Consider the following 16,345-nt stretch of genomic DNA (forward strand, 5'->3'; position numbering starts at 1 on the left):
CTACAAAGACAGTTGCTCGGAACTTAAAACAGTTTCTTAGTGGAGAGGTATCTAAACCTTAATATCAGGACCTGGTTAGAGGCTGAGATTTATAGAGTCTTGGTGCTTTTACACCAGGGTATTATCTCCTCAGATCAAGAAAAATTTCTAATGTATGCTTTCTAATAGAGATGATATTGCTGAGCTGAATGGTATGATCTAATTCTTCTTTGTGGCATTTAACTCCTCTCTTTTTAATTATGGAAAATTTTAGACACATTCTAAGTAGAGAGGAAGCACACTGAACCACTCAGCTCCAACTATTATCAACTTGGGGCCAATCTTACTTCAACTGCCCTCTTATTAACCTTTCCCACAGAATTTTATTCTGAAGATAGTGCCAGACACCAAATATTTGCCCACAACTATTTCAGTATTTCTGTCAAGGAGGACTCTTAGAAAGCATATGTATAATCTTTTTACCAAAGCTTCAAAAACTCAGTGGTATCAAGTAGGCATTATGAGATTTTATGTTGTTAAGGAATGTTTTCAACAGTGTAGAAGGCAGGGATGTATACACATATGGATAGCTGCCTGTATGACAGTGGATGCCCAGGAGATGCATTTTGGGAGGTAAAAGGGAGCAGGAAGGAGAAGAGGAAACCTCCCATTTTTCTCCTACATGCTTTTGTGCAGTTCACAGTGAACTTCTTTTGCATGTATAATTTTAAAAGATTAAGCAAGATAGAAAATATACATTCCATACGATCTCAAATATATTAACAAACATGCTCAGGAAAAATAAATGGAAGACTAACTGGAAATTATACACATGGCAAGAATATGGGTGATTTTCCCCTACCTTTTAAAAAGTAATTTTCATATTCCCTAGTGAATCTTCTATGTCTTTTACAATCAGAAAATATATTTAAAAATTAAGAAATTACCTTCTATGTAAGAAAAAAACAACATAATGAAGAGAAGGATGATTCCTCTATGGAGTTAGAGCACAAACCACCCTGAGGACCTGGGGAGAAGGGGCCATGAAGGCTCGCCCAGGCACTTGTAGAGTAACAGGATCAGCACCTCTCTGAGCAGCCTGAAGACCACGCAGGCTCTTACACTGCCCCAGCAGTTCTTTTGAAATTGTGGCCTTCTTGTCGTACAGCATGGAGCAGACAAGTAGTGACTCTACAGCGTCTTACTACACTGACGGACGGCGACTGCAGTCAGGAGGGTGAGGACTTGATAATATGGTTGAATATTGAAACCACAATGTTGTTCATAGGAAACCTTCATAAGATTATATATCAATTATACTTTAATAAAAAAAAAATTGTGGCCTTCTTTCCATCCTTACCACCATCACCTAGGGGCTTGTAAAAATTCAGTTTCGGGGCCTCCCTGGGTGGGCTGACTTCATGTGCCTCACATTAGACTGTAAAGGACCATTTAAGCTTTTGTTCACCATTGGATTCCCAGTACCCGGGATACAATGGTTGACAGAGAGAAGGCTCAAATAAATATTGGAATGGTTACATGGAGCCCTACCAATCATCCCTCTAGAAGGTCCTGGTCTTCCCAGGGATCACTGAAGGAAAAGCTGGAAGGGGACTCTCCCCTGGAACAATCCAAAACCCAACAGCCTGTTCCCAAAAGATGCAGGGTCCTGGGTTGGGTCCCCATGAGCACCAAAGATGGGGGCCTCCCCAGCACACAGGACTCTTACTGGCTTTGGCGGTTTTGATGTCTGCCTCCTCCTCGTCCTCTTCTGAGCTCTCCGAGCTGCTAATGGGGTCTGACACACGGGTCTTCTTGGCCTGCAGTGCGGCATCTTCTTCTGCCTTCCTCTTCCGGCCAATCTCCGAGGTTCTGCGGGACAGGGTGACTGGCTATACCAACTGGGTGATAAGGACAACTCCAGGAGATGTCAAAAGAAAGACTCCCACATCCTCCCCAACCAGGGAAATGTGCACACAGTTAAAATAGTGATGAAAAGTGTGGATACAGTTCTGTATTCTGTATTTTCACTCATTTCATAAAGTGTTTTTATAATTGTCAGCCTTCAAAATTGTCAGGAAGGGGGGATAATATTATAAAATAGTGGTTTTCAGTCACTGAGTGGTATGTGCTGGTGCTTCACAGACCCAGCCAGGCTCCCTGCATCCAGAACTGGTGGTACGCATAGCGTCCCTTCCTGGAGGACCCTGTTCAGGTCCTCCCTGCACACCCCCTCCTCCGTGGAGACATTCTCGGCCCTGCCATTCACTTTCACTTTCTTCAGAGGACTCTTCTCTCCTGTTACTTCACTTCCTGTCTGACTCCCCCACTACACATGCAGGCCCAGAAAAGGGTAGGCTGGCAGGAACTTCTGGCTCACTATGTTATCTTCAGCATATATCAGGCAGCTCAAAACATGAACAACTCAGAGACGTGCCTAGGGCCACAGAGGAAGTTGGGGCACTGGCAGAATTAGCACCCAGGGGGTGAGTCCCTGGAACTCACAAGTGTCATCTCTGACCTGACCCCCCACCCCAAGGGGCCACTGCCGACACCCCGTGTTCTCCAGCAGAGAGGGACACGGCTCTGCCACGATCCAGGCTGTGTTGCTGGGGTTCCTTATTCTTAGGAACCACTTGTTGGGAATGCCCTGTAAAAACAGGTTTCATTTCTTACATGTATTAATTCATTCTGCCTCTCTCCTCCCAATAAAATGCAAGTTTCACAAGGGCAGGGATTTTCCTCTGGTTTGTTTCCAGCTATAGCTAGAACAGCTCTGGCTCACAGCAGTTGCTTAATAAATACTGGGGGGTTGGGTGGAATGGGGGAATGTTTCCAGTAACCATGTTTAGCATTTTATTTACTATTATAAGCTTCATTTTACAGTTGAACACAGACTCAGGGAGGCCAAGTTGTCTCAAGGTCATATAGCTAGTTGCTGGGTTTGAACTTTGCTGGGAACAAGGCTAGGCTGCCTCTGGTGGGTGTGAGGTCTTTGTCCAACAGAGTACTCTTCAAGCATAGAAGGTGCTAGGGACAGGGAATGGTACACAGAGCAGCTCACTGAAGCAGTCCTCTGGGGAAGGAAGTGCTGTGACTAACACACAGACACCTGGGCCAGCTGGGGAGGGTGAGGTAGAGGAAGTATGGGGTGTGCCCTGTGCTCGCTTTGGTAGTAGAGGGGAGGCAAGAGCTGAGGGCTGACAGGGTTTTCAAAGATCTTGGCTTGAAGGTCCACTTGAAGCTAGGATTCCTTCCACATCATTCCTGCCTTTGCTTACACACCTCTGATGAGAGTTAACTCAGCACCCCACTGCAGCCTGCCTCATTTTTGGATAAATGTGATGATCAAATGCTCGTATTCAGAAGCTGATACCTGTCTTCTGAAAGCCGGTACACACAGATGTCACTTCAGTCTTTCAGGGCCCCAAACACCTCATTCCCTTTGTCCTCAAAGATACACAGACAATGGTCCCTGACCTACCCTTAGGCCATCTATTCTCCATCCTCGACAATTCAGTATTCTCTATCAGTCCTCATGAGACATGACTACAGGCTCTTCACTCCCCTAGTTGGCTGTGGTCAGGTCAGTTCATGGAAAGAATGATTATCCCCTCCTTCATCCTCAAACCATTCCTCTGTTGATATGTCCTTGGATATTCCCATTCCTTGTTTTACATGGTTCACAAGGCATTTCACACTCCACGTGGCCTTGAAATTTTTCCCTCCAAATCAGGTTCCCTTTTAGCTCCATTCATGTGCACAAGCCAGACACCTGGGAGCTGACCAGTCTGCCTCTGAGTCATCTACAGATCCTGGTTTCATCCTGCAATATCCTGGAATCGACTGTGTGTCCCCTTCATTATTCCTGTTTTAAGCCACATCAGTTCTTGCCTGGATGAAGCTGTTCATAGCCCCAACCAGTCATGCCACCCTGCAAAGTGATCTCACCACTCTCTGCTTCACCCTTCCATGGCTCCCATTACTCTTGGTGCACAGACACAATTTCTCACCATGCACGATCAGGCCTTGTACGGGCGGGCCCTAAGGATGACCCAGCTTCATCTGTATCATGCCTGTGCCTACAGTCCTCAGCACGAGTAGTTCCCTCTGCCAGGTACTCTCCACCTGCCCCTAGCTCTACCTGCCTAGTTCATTCCTCCACTCCCTGAAGCTTTCAAATAAAGATCACCTCAGGGAAGCCTCCCCTAAACCTCCAAATGAGACTGGGCTGACCCGTTAATGTGGTTTTGGCACCAAGTACTTCTTTCAAAATCCTTACTACATTGCAATTTTACATTCATTTCTTTTCATTCTTTGAGGCATGCCTACCTTCCTGACTCTAATGTCAGCTCCAGGAAAGAAGGAACCATGTCTGTTTTACTCATGACAGTGTCTTCATACTTAGAACAGGGCCTGGCATTCAGTAGGTATTCAATAAATGCTTGCTGACTGAATGAAAAACAAGCTTTGGAGCTTTTGTTTTTCAGAGACACTGACCACAGCTCTCAATGCCCTCTCCCACTACCAGACACCCATACATGTGACCTGACTTGTTGGGGACAATAGTTGTATCCACAGTGGATTATGGGGGCAGATTTTAGACCAGATCAGTATGCTAGCTTATTCCAACCTGATAGCTTGGGCTTTCCCTATTCCACTCCTTCAGCCCCAGCAGACTTACTGTTGCCAGTGCGTATAGATGTCCAGAAGGGTTACAGACTGAGCCAGGAAAAATTTCTGCAGAGAAGTACAGAGAATGCAATTAACACTCCAGCACAGTAAGGGTCCTCCTTGGGCCAAACTCCCCACAACTTCATGACTTGCACAGACAAGTGTTTGAGAAGGGGGTCTTTCTGCTCTGGGAAATATGTCTGCTTGGCCCTAACAGTACCATCTAAACCTTCCAGAGACAAGCAGGGCAAGTATTTCCAGCTTAAAAAGTGAAAGCCTTTTAAGATAACATGTTGGTGAGAGGTACCTTTGAGAGACTGGAGTTAGAATGCTCCAGGCTAGCATTTATCCAGCTCCCAGCCTCTCTGGCACTCTCCACACTCAGAGGCCAGGAGAAAGGGCTTTTTCCAACACTGACCTTTCAAAAGGCTTTTAAAGGCTAGGCTGGTCAATCTCCACAAACCACAGCCTAGACACCCAAGGCCTCCAGGTGGTATGACCGCAGTCCACACATCCGCTGGAAAGAGACTGAAACCTAATGGTGCCAGTCCCTTGGTAGAAGCAGAACAAACTAGGTTGAAGCACAGCAAACTGGTGCCTAGGCCAGAGGGCCAACTCATTCTGCAAATGTCAAGAACCTAAGGTGCTAAGTGTCCCAAGAAGGCTGAGTGAGCAACGTGGGGTGAGGGCAGTATCAGGAAACTGGGCAGAGTGGCTAAGAGGGTGCACCCGGAGTCAGGCAGCACTCCTCTGTGACCTGGCTGGACTAATCTCTTCACCTCTTCAAACTTCAGGTTCCTTCTTAATAACATGGGATAAGAGGCTATCACGCCTGAACAAGATAAGCTAGTCCATGCCCAGCACAGTGAGCCACTCACACTAAGACTTCAAGTGTCAGTTTCACTCTACTTTGCCCCAGGCACACTGGTCTTACTGTGCCTCAAATATGTCAGGCTACCCCACCCCCTTATAAGGTTTACTCTTCTTTCTGTTTGGAATGCCCTCTCCTGCTAATTCCACAGCTCACTCCCTCACTTCCTTTAAGTCTCTGCCCAAATGTCACCTTCTCAGTTGGGTTCCTGGAACACCCTATTTATAATGGAACCTTGTTACTGCCCCCTTGTCTACCTGATTTTTATGGTCAACACCTAGAATTACCCGACACACTACATCATTCACTTTAAAAAAAATGTGTCATCTGTCTGCTCCTGCTAGAATATATGCTCCATGAAGGCAGGATACTGCTGCCTCGGCAAATGCCCCAATGAAGATGGGTACTCTCTCGGTCCCCTTAGCAGTTAAGTGATATAAAATGGAGTAAGGGAAACCGAGGTCCAAAGAGAGTAGGGAAAAGCAAAGATTAAACCTTAGAGCCTGTTACCCTTTAGCTTTTCCAGGCCTTGGGAGCAAGTATCAGGGCCAGAACCTACACCTAGGCCAAAGGGATATTGACTAACCAGGTCAATAACCATCTTACCAGGTGAGAAGCCTCCAGTGACTTACCAGTGCTCTTCAGATAAAGAGGAAACTGCCTACAGTTGGGGTCTAGCCAGCTCCCCCATTCTTTCTCCTCAGGAACTTCTATCACCATGTACCTCCACACTTCAGCCACAACTGACTTTCCCTGAGGCCACTCCATATGCAACAGGTTCCCTTCCACCACAGGGCATTTGCACCTCTGCCTGAATATCCACCTCCCTTCTTTTAGACCTCAAAACAACATCTGCTTCCTCAGGAAAGCAGTCCTGGAATCTATGACAAGAGCAATCTGTCTCTCATGTCTTATCCTATGCTTCTCATTTTAGGCACTTAATGTAGTGTTAAGTGTACGGTTACTTTTGTGATTTGTGTCTCTCTCTACTACTAGATTTAGCTTGCAAGCCCTAGGAGGGCTGGGGGAAAATCGTGCTCACTATTCTATCACCAGATTAACAGTTGTTGAAAAAATGGAGTAAGAAATGACTGTATCACGAGTTCGAATCCCAAAGCCGCCCGACTCAGTACAGTAGGCCTACTAAAGACTTGGGCTCCAAGCTCAATTAAGAGGCTACAGGTCTCTTCCCTTGGAACTCTCTTTCGCACTCCCTACGCCCAACCCGAGCTGGTCGCAAACTACCCCTCAGACTCGCGGCAACCTTCTCGCACTTGGGGGGGCTGCGCCAAGCCACGTGGCTCAAGACTTAACTTTACACTGCCGCTACCAGGAAAGGCGTGGAGGTAAGGAGCGCGGGAATTACAAAGCTCTGCGCGTGCGATCTCATGTTTCGGCACGCCCACTGCACAGATCGGGAAACTGAGGCCCAGAACAGTGGGCCGCAGCGCGGGCACAGGCTGCGGCTACTACAGCGCCCCTGGCAGTGTCTCCGAGCACCACGGGATCCCGCTCTGGGCGCCCACCAGGCCGGCAGGGGAGGGGGCCCGGGACCCCGCTCTTCAGATCTTGCACGCGGCCCTCACACACGGCTCGCGCACGCTTACCTGGCCGCTCTGCTCTTTCACTTCCCGCGCCGCGCGCACATAGCCCGCCTGCCGCAGATGTCGGTAGATCAGGGGAAGCAGCTCCCGCCGCTTCCTCGCCTCGGCCATGTCTGCGACCCGGAGCCGTTGGCTCACCTGCACGCCCCTCTCAGTCCCGCCCGCCCGCCACTTCCTTCGTGCCCTTAGGCCTCACGCGCCCCACTTCCGGTTCTCGTTCTCCCGGGCCGCAAGGCGCGCCGGGAAGTGTAGTCCCACATTCTGGAGTGGCCGATCCCGCCCCGGCGGGTTAAGGGGGAGGAGGCTCGGGTGGGGGGGGGGGCCACCGGGACATACCATTGGCGGGGGCGTGGTTAGATCTGGACCCGCCCCTGAGGCCGGCCATGATATAGACGACTTCCTTTTAAATCCTTCAGTACTAGGGATTCACCGTTCGTGTCAGCCGCTTAACGGCTGAGATCAGGTTTTACTCATCTCTGAACATCCCAATCTGCTTATCTCTCCAGACCTGAACTTCCAGTTATCCATTTATGCATTCATTTCACAGACTTTTTAGGACTCACGAACCAGGCATTATTTGTTATTCATTAATTCACGGAATAAATCGTTATTGAGCACCTTGGGCTACTGCTCGTCTAGAATGAGGGGATAAAAAGATGAGTAAGACATGGTGGCTACCCTCAGAGCTCACAGAGAAGAGAGAGAGACGGTCAGTAACCAACTGTGGTTCGATGCCCTATGTGCATTTGTCGGGGACAGACACAGTTTATGGAAGCAGGGAGGAGGGGCACTTAATCCCAAAGGGACATCTAAAGTGAAGCTTAAAGATGGAGTGCGAAAATTTGTAGGTGCAGAGGAGAGGACTGGCATCCTAGGCAGAGGGCGCTGCCTGAGTACAGACAGGATAAACCACCCTGGTACAGGGAAAACCCAAACAGAGCCCAGTCTATGCTGCTGGGCTGCATAAGCTGGGGGGAACAGGGAAGGGGTTGGAAGGACAAGGGGATGGGGATGGAGAAGCAAACGGCCTATGGCACCCCCACCTTCCAGCTGAGTTTGCACTTTGCTCCATAGATAATCTCTGGTTTTCTGCAGGAGGGTGACCTGGATTTGTGTTTCTAAAAGACTGCTCTGACCAAAGTGTGGAGGACGGATTGTAGAGAACACAGCTAGATGAGGGGTTGTAGTAGTTGTTGAGTGGAGGTTGGCAGGGAGAGGATGAGCTAGGCTGGGAAATAATTGGATCAGCTATTCTTAACTTCATGGACCCATTGAGGAACTGAACACAGTATGAAGCACCTAGCCTTTGCCATTGAAAATTGAATGTACACAGACATATAACATTTTCCATTCAGTTTTAGGACACAGATAAGAACATACCTAAACCTCCTAGGGTTAGGAACTGCTGCTCTAGGAAAAAACAGGGACAGGATCAGATGACTTAAATGCAATGAGTGGGGAGGGAGAAAACTAATGACTAATCTACATCAGACACTTAACAAATATTTATTGATCCCCTACTATTGGGGGTAAAAAAGTTTCTATTCAAATAGGGCTTATAATCTAATGGGGGAGACACATGCTAAACAAATATTCATACAAATACACTGTTACAAACTAAGTGCAAAAAGGAAAAGGACAATGTGTTTAAAAGCTATGCTAGAATCACACTGTCCGGGTTCAAATTCTGAGTTTGCCCCTTACTAACTAGGTGACCTTGGGTAAGTTACATAACTTCTCTGTGCCTCTGTTTCTTCATCTGTAAAATAAAGATAATTACAATTTCTGTCTTAGTGTTGTCATGAGGAGTAAATGAGTTCATGGCAGAAATGCCTGGAAGAATCCTAATAGTACCGTATTTGTATGTATGTCAGCCATTATTTTGAAAGCATTTAACAGAAAAGAGGGACCTATAATTTCTTGAGGGTTAGAGGAATTCCCTGAGGAAGTGATATTTGTGAGGCAATCTGAACTATGTGTAGGGGAAGATGGGAGGAAGAATCCTGGGCAGAGGAAAGAACCTGTGCAAAGGGCCTGAGGCAGAACGTACAGCTGAGAGAAGAGGTGGGAAAAGGTCTCTGTAGCAGGGCTCAGAGGTAGAACAGGGGGATTGGGGAGTGTAGAAGGTGGGTGGAGGCAGATTCCATGTTAATGATCTTTCTCTTCATCCTAAGAGTGATAGGAAGCCACTGACACAGGCCCAAGGAGAGCAGGATGACATTTGCATTTTAATGTGATCTTTGGGAATGTCCAGTGGAGATTGGAATCCATGTATGAGTAGGTTCAGGCATCCAGGGAGAACATAATGTGGGCTTGGAGGTGGCAGTGGAGTTAGAGAGTGGTGGAAGATGCCAGAGTAATCAGAAAGTAAGATCATCATTAAGATGTGCTGGAATGGAGACTAAGGGAGATGGAACGTCAAGATGGACTGTGAGGTTTCTGTGTAAAGAGGCAAGAAGTGGCCATCACTTAGGGAAAACAGAAGGGGGTTGGACAGGGGCTGAATGAGGAGGGGAGGCAGTGGAGTTCCATTCTGGACACATGGCATTTAAAATGTCTTTGGACACCAAGTGCAGATGAGAAATAGGCACTTGGGAGCCTGGGTCTGGACTCACAGGAAGGTGGGAAGTTGTCAGGAGAGTGTTGATAACTGGCTGTGGATGGGGGCTGTATGGCCCAGGAGAAGCAAGTGGTGAGGGGAAGGTGGCTGGGGATGGAGCTCTGAGGCACGCCCCCAAGGCTTGGGCTGCACGGGGGGGGGGGGGAATGTGCCTGCCAATGCTGAGCTGAGCAGGAGCGGACAGAGAGGAAGGAGAGAACCCAGGAGAGTGGGATAGGGAAGGAAGGCAAGGGGAGAGTTTCAGGAGAGTGGTGAGAGGCCATGGGGCATGATCTGAGAGGTCGGATGGGGACTGGAACCTTGGGTTTCGGTTTGAGGACAGGAGTGCGGACAGTTGGTAGCCTCAGGGAATGCTACTTCTGTAGAGTGATGGAGGCCAGATGGTGGTGGTTTGATGAGGGAAGGAGGGCTGAGGGAGGCAGGGAATCTTGTGAGAACTTTTTGTGTGATGGTGATGCCGGGGTTCTTGTTTGCGGAGCCGAAGAATGAGCTTCACAAACAGTCAAGGTAGGAGAGCAAGGTACAGGCTTTTATTTAGAGATACAGTGAAAGGACAGAGCTCCCGGCTCACGCCAGGAGGGGACAAGAGAGCCCGTAGTGGTGTGTTGTGTAGGGGGTTTTATAGGCAGTTGAGGGTTTTTCAAGAACAAAAAAAACCTAGGGGTGTGGACTTGCATCACCTGCCCTGTCCTCAAGGTGGGCTGGGTCATAGCCTGATTGCCAGGGCTGACAGCAGAGTCATGGGTTATGCCGATACCCTTGCGGAACACTCAGACATTCCAGGCCAAGTTGCTCCTGGCCTTTTGACCTTTAACTGATCTCACTGAAGATGTCTATATTTAGAGAATTAGTGTGACCTTGACTTTGCATAATGCTTAGCAGAGTTTCAGTGGGGACTTCTTTGCCCATTTTTACATTGCTCTGACTGTAAATATTCTGCCCTGCTTTTCCCGGAGGCCCTCACCATACTCTGACTACACCCATGGTCCCTGTCTCAAGGGGGAGGAGAGAGATGCTGTAACTGGTCGGTGTGTACCGTGCAGGGAGATGTGTTGTAAAGTGGAAGAGACTGAGTTAGTTTAAAGGCTGTTGGCAGATCAAGGGGAAAGAGATTAATTTAAGGGTGTAGGAAACGAGATAACCAAAGAGAGATGTCTGCGAGCCTGTGCAATGGGGTGGGGTCAGCCGTGTGGGTGGGGGGCTGGTCTCGGCAAGGAGGAGGGGTGACTTCTCTGGGACTGAAGAAAGGAACAAAGAGAGGGTGGGTGCAGATGCAGATGTAGGTTTGTAGTGGGACATTAAGGGAGATTTCATCTTGAGCTTCTATTTTTTCTGCCAAGTGGGAGGCAAGGTCTTCTGCTGAGAGCAGGGAGAGATGCTGAGGAGCCTGAAGGAAGGAGGAGGAGCCTTCAGAGTGGAGAAGCGAACTTGCCCACAAAGCCCCCAGTTGCCTGATCATGTTGACAGCCCAGCCGAGGTTTGTGGTCATTAACTTGTGTGTGTCCTGCCCTGTCCTGCTGAGTGAGCTCCCCCTTCACAGCTCATCCACCCAGGTAAAGGCAGGGAGAAGGTTCTTAGTGGGGTGCATCCCGTCCACGGCTTCGCCAGATGGGTGGGAGAAAGGGCACAGAAGTCTGAAGTGTTGGCAAAAGAGATGCCCAACCTCTGGGCCCTGTGATCTAAGCTGGGCAGGGAGGGAAGTGAAGACAGAGGGGGTCTGTTTTCAGGGTGAGAGTGGAGGCCTTTGTGGACTGGGCCTTTGAGGAGCCCGAGAGGGTTTGGCGACTTGAATTGCTAACAATGCCCAGGTAACTAGGTGGCTGGTTGGGCAGCTCACTAAGAGAGTGCACTGGGTGATGAGCGTACAAATCATTGGGAAGATTAAAGACGTTTTCACCCCTCTGAGAACCAATTTTTTCCCCTTTGGGGCCCTTTTCACCCCATTTGAGAATGCATGCTTTGCAGAATGTACATTCCCTGAAGGCAGACTCAGGGTTGTCCTGTCGGCTGCTTACCCCCAATCCCAGTTAATAAGTACTGACAAGTGGAAGGGTGGTTATAGTGTGTCTCCTGAGGAAGAGAGGGGTCAAAGCAGGCAGGGCATGCACCGTGGGCAGGGACCTGGAAGTGGACACGCAGAAGGCTTGGAGAAGGTGGTGAAGAAGGAACTGGGTCATGAGTCCTTGGCTGACCTTGGAAGAAATGGAGAACTGGTATTAAATTAACAAAACAAACCCAGGATGGTCTAATACCTTCTGTCTGACAACAGGTTGTTTGTTTTTGTTGTGTTAGTAATGAAATTCATTTTAGGCTCTTAGGCTTTGTCCTGAGCTCCTGGGAGGCTGCGTCTTCTATGGACAACTTCTTTATTTCCTTGATTTTCTAAATCATACCCTTCACTGAATTGCCTCAGGGCCCAAACAAAAAATTAAAATGTTAAACTGGTAAAATATAACGTGGAACAATGCAGACAGTAGCAAACAAAACAGTTTTTTTTTTTTTTAATTAGCCTCAGAGCATTTTTCTACCAGTTAGAAAAAGATGTCTTTGTTAGTGGTAGAAGCCAGAAGCTTCCAGATCGTTTGACTGTGAGTCCTCTTGGGTAAGTAGCATGCCTTAGTCATCTTGAATTCTTAAGAAGGGCACAATGAGGACACTCAGGAAATGAGTAAAGGGCTTCCAACAGAAGGAAGGGAAGCTAAGCAGGTGGGGCGCTATGCCTTTCTTTTCTCATCAGGAGTGGCTCCTGCATAGGGGTGGGAGGTAGCATGATACAGGGAAGAGGCTACTGGATCAGGAGACAGGGAACTACATTTTTGGGCTGGTTCCCCTGTGTGACCTTGGGCCACAGCGGAAGTGCCCTCTCTGATACTCAACATTTCTTTTGGTCAGAGGGTTTGGACAAAGGCCCTTCCAGCACTGGAACTCTCAAGATAAGGGCCGATCTGTGAAGGCTGCCTTTGCCCCCAGCACTCAAGATGCCTCCTTCACCTGTCATAACATTAGGCTCTCCCTGGGAATCACTTGGGCCCATTGACTTCACGTGGCTTCCTTCCCGCTCATGGGATAACAATTTATTTATTTTTTCTTCAGCCTCATGTTTAGAGATTTTAGAGGTTTACAAAAGGTTTAAAGTAATTACTGAAGTAACAATTCAAACAATTCAGCATGTCTGAAGAAAAGTTAATTTTTACTTCCCTCTCATGCATTTCCAGTCCACTCCCCCTCTCAGCCACCTGCCCCTCCCCAATTTTAGGGGCCAGGTGTCAGATCCCTTTACATCCTTCCTCTGCTCAAACATAGATATCCTGTACACGGTTTAACCCTCTCTTCCCCTATTCCATTTCTCTTTTCTTTCTTTTTTTAAAAAGGAGATCATAGAAAAAACACATACATCTGCAGCTAGCTTTTTCACTTGATAAAATAGCAAAGCTATCCAGACATTTGGATCTGCCATAACCTTTAAGTAATAGTAACCACTCACATTTGTAGAACTGGGTACCTTGCTGTGCTGGAAGGCTTACAAGCACCCACTGGTTTAGCACTCAGAGCATCCTATGAAACACGTAACTGGCTATCTGCCCTGTTTATAGATGAGGAAATTGAAGCTCAGAGAGTTCGAGGCCTGGGCCATGAAACCAGTGAGTGATTGGATTTGGACAGATGCCCTCTGTGGGAATGCTCTTAACCAGCACCCGGGTGGGAATAGTAACAGACAGAGGTGGGAGATAGCGTGAAGAGGTTATCCACTTCTAGCTTTCTGACGTATACTGCAGTGCTGCCCTAAGCACTCCAGTAAGTGCATACTTACAGACCAGAGTTCTGTGTTTTGTAGGGAGGAATAAAAGTGGGCCACAGGGGATGCACATGTTTAATAGCTAAAGCCAGATTAACTGCCACAGGGTTGTAGCAGTTCAGTCTCATCAACATAATTTCTTATTTATGTCATTTTATTTCTCAGAAATAGAAGTGTCCTTGGGGAGCATGGAGCCCAGAGGCAGGAGTCGATGTGATGAGGTCCCAGCAGGGTAGAGGCAGAGGTAGGCTCTGCTGCTCTTCGCCTGGACCATTGCTACACCTCTCTTCTCGCCTGTCCGTTCTCCACACTGTGTTTGACATCACATTACTACCCTGCTTGTCAAACCTCCCCAGGGGGAATCACTGACCATGGGATCAAATCACAGCTTCCTGATAGCTATTCAAGCTGACCCCAGGCTATTCATCTTTCAAGGCCAGGTGCAAATGCCACCTCCCCAGCTTTTCACCTTGAGTATGGTCATCCCTGGTCTGCAGTGAGGCCTCCTTTTCTGGCCACTACTCCCCAGAGGAGCCACATTATGGAAGGACTTGCCAGGAGGGGGCAGTGCATTACCAAAGAAAGGTCTCCCAAAAGTTCAAGGTCACCACAGTGCCCGGGGGCTCACTGCAGGCCAACTGGTGTGCACACTTTAGTCTCCAGTATGGACTCCTGTGGGAGGAAATAAGGGGTTACACCCCGTGGGGTGACCTTTGGTAAGCCTCTCTCTCCATGCACCTAACTCTGTGAAATGAGAAGGTTGGACCAGCTCAGTGTTTCTAAAAGTGTGACAATGCACAAAGTGACTTCAGGAGATGAATAGATGGACGTTTTAAAATGGAAATCAGTATGCATTTATTTTAATGTGTATTAGACAAAAAATATCTAGCACATCAAACCTGCTTTTTCACAGATATTATTCCTTCAAATGGGGCTAAAGTAGGCATTCAAATAAAAACCAGTGAGTCAATGCAAAAGAAAGTAGCAATTAAATAATAGTACAGGTGCTAAGATGGTGCTGAATGGCTGCAACTGGGAAAACATCAGTCTGCCTTTGACATTCTGGAATTCTGTGGTTTGTAGTGGCTCCTGCCCTTGCTAGGGGTGAAAGTTGGGAGGACGGAGCTGCCTCCAGGCACTGGGGCACTGCTTGTTGGGGTGGAGGAGCAGGAATTCAGCAGATGGGCCATGTCCCCATCACCAGACCCTCCTCCACCTATGGAGGGGTACGGGTGCTTGCCCCACTTCCCGCCTTCTTTCTCAGCTTCCCTGGTGTTCCTAAGAAGTGGGTGGCTGAGAGGGCCCGCATTCTGGAAGCTCATCTGCTCCCTCATTCTCACCCAGCACCCGGCTTGGCATAAACTATTCAGGATGATGATTAACAAGGATGCAGGAAGGCACTGGGGGTTGGGGAGAGAAAGCAAGGGGTGTGGACCAAGTCCTCTCACATACATGAGCGTCCAATCTGGGATGACCATCTGATGATTTCCAAACTTACCCATGCACTGGCAGCATCTGTTAACTCAATAGAAATACAATTCCTGGGCTCTGCCATGGGCAGTTCAGATTATGAGGCCCTTCCATCTATGTTTTCAAAAGCTCCCTAGTTAATTCTGATGCTTCTAGGTTTGGAACCACAGCACTGAATGGCACCTCTCCCTCAGTGCTTCTGGACACAGTGGGGCTTAGAGAGGTGTGTCATCTACCCAGAGTCTCCCAGCAAATCAACAGGAGATCTTCTGACTCCTAGCTCAGTTCTTCCCACTGCATCCCTGTTGGGCCTAGTCCATGGTTAGTCGACAAAAACGGTGAGACTTCCTTGAGTCTCTTTTGCCTCTGGGCCTCTCAAGGACTTGCCACAGAAAAGAACACACTGTGTGAGCAGCCATATGCTGAGAAGATTGGAGGGGAGGGGAATGGGGGAGGGTGACGGCAAAGGCAGGGATGGCTGGGATATCTGGCGTTTGCCACTGCCAGACAGCACAGTGAGCCTGCTGAGGGCAGGAGCTGGTTTGGATGTATGCCACCAATAGCTGGGTTTTCACACAGAATCCTTAAGGAGCAGAATAAGGATCAATGACTAGGGGGTACATTCCAGATAGAATTTTCTAACAATGATCAGTGACCTGGGAGACAATTGACCTTGGAGTAATTGCCCAGCTCCCTGCTTTTATTTTTTATTTTAAAACATTTAACATATGAAAAATGCAAGGACAAATACATACAGCTCCCATTTCCCAGTCCCTAGGTTGTGGAGGAGGACATCATATCACTGGAGCTTCTCAGCCCATTCCCCTCCTTCCTGTCAAGAGCCACACCCTATTTCCTGCTGTTGGGGTGAATCACTCCTGTACCTGTTTTCATGCTTATGTTACATAACATTTATAAGACACATAAAGTATTGCTTCACAAATTTTAAGTTTTTGTAAGTGATCTTAGGTTGTACATACCCTTCTGCAACTTGTTTTCGCTCAACATTGTGTTTGAGACTTACCTGCGTTCAAGTGCAGAGTTCTGCAAATACATTGCCACATTCTAATCCATCTCACTGTTAAGTATGCACCACAATTTATTAATCCATTCTCCTGTTATCTCTTTTTTTTCACAATCCAAGCCACACTACCATGAACATCCTTGCCTGTGTCTCCTTGGGCACCTGGGAAGGGCTTGCTGGGTGTTAGTTAGCACTTCTCCAGATTGACCTGCATCCACTTTCCCTTGTCCCACATCCAGACTCATGCTGGTGATTGTCAGACTTCGGAGTTTATGCTGTCCTGACGGGGGCCAAATGTCTCTCAATG

At 48.0% G+C, this 16,345-nt stretch overlaps 1 protein-coding gene across 7 annotated transcripts in view; it reads right to left on the bottom strand.

Annotated features, from left to right (window-relative positions):
* Window positions 1-7,292, bottom strand: part of TCOF1 (treacle ribosome biogenesis factor 1) — a 44,183-nt gene extending 36,891 nt beyond the window's left edge. For all 7 annotated transcript variants that reach the window (XM_073230682.1, XM_073230672.1, XM_073230681.1 and 4 more), the window contains exons 1-3: window positions 7,132-7,292; window positions 4,664-4,719; window positions 1,709-1,851 (exon numbers count right to left, since the gene is read on the bottom strand). In XM_073230682.1, coding sequence (XP_073086783.1) covers window positions 1,709-1,851; window positions 4,664-4,719; window positions 7,132-7,239 — 307 coding nt within the window. In that variant the 5' untranslated portion in view covers window positions 7,240-7,292. The remainder of the gene's footprint in view (window positions 1-1,708; window positions 1,852-4,663; window positions 4,720-7,131) is intronic.
* Between the last annotated feature and the right edge of the window lie 9,053 nt (window positions 7,293-16,345).

This window comes from Manis javanica, chromosome 1 (assembly GCF_040802235.1).
Source record: "Manis javanica isolate MJ-LG chromosome 1, MJ_LKY, whole genome shotgun sequence".
Classification (NCBI taxonomy): domain Eukaryota; kingdom Metazoa; phylum Chordata; class Mammalia; order Pholidota; family Manidae; genus Manis; species Manis javanica.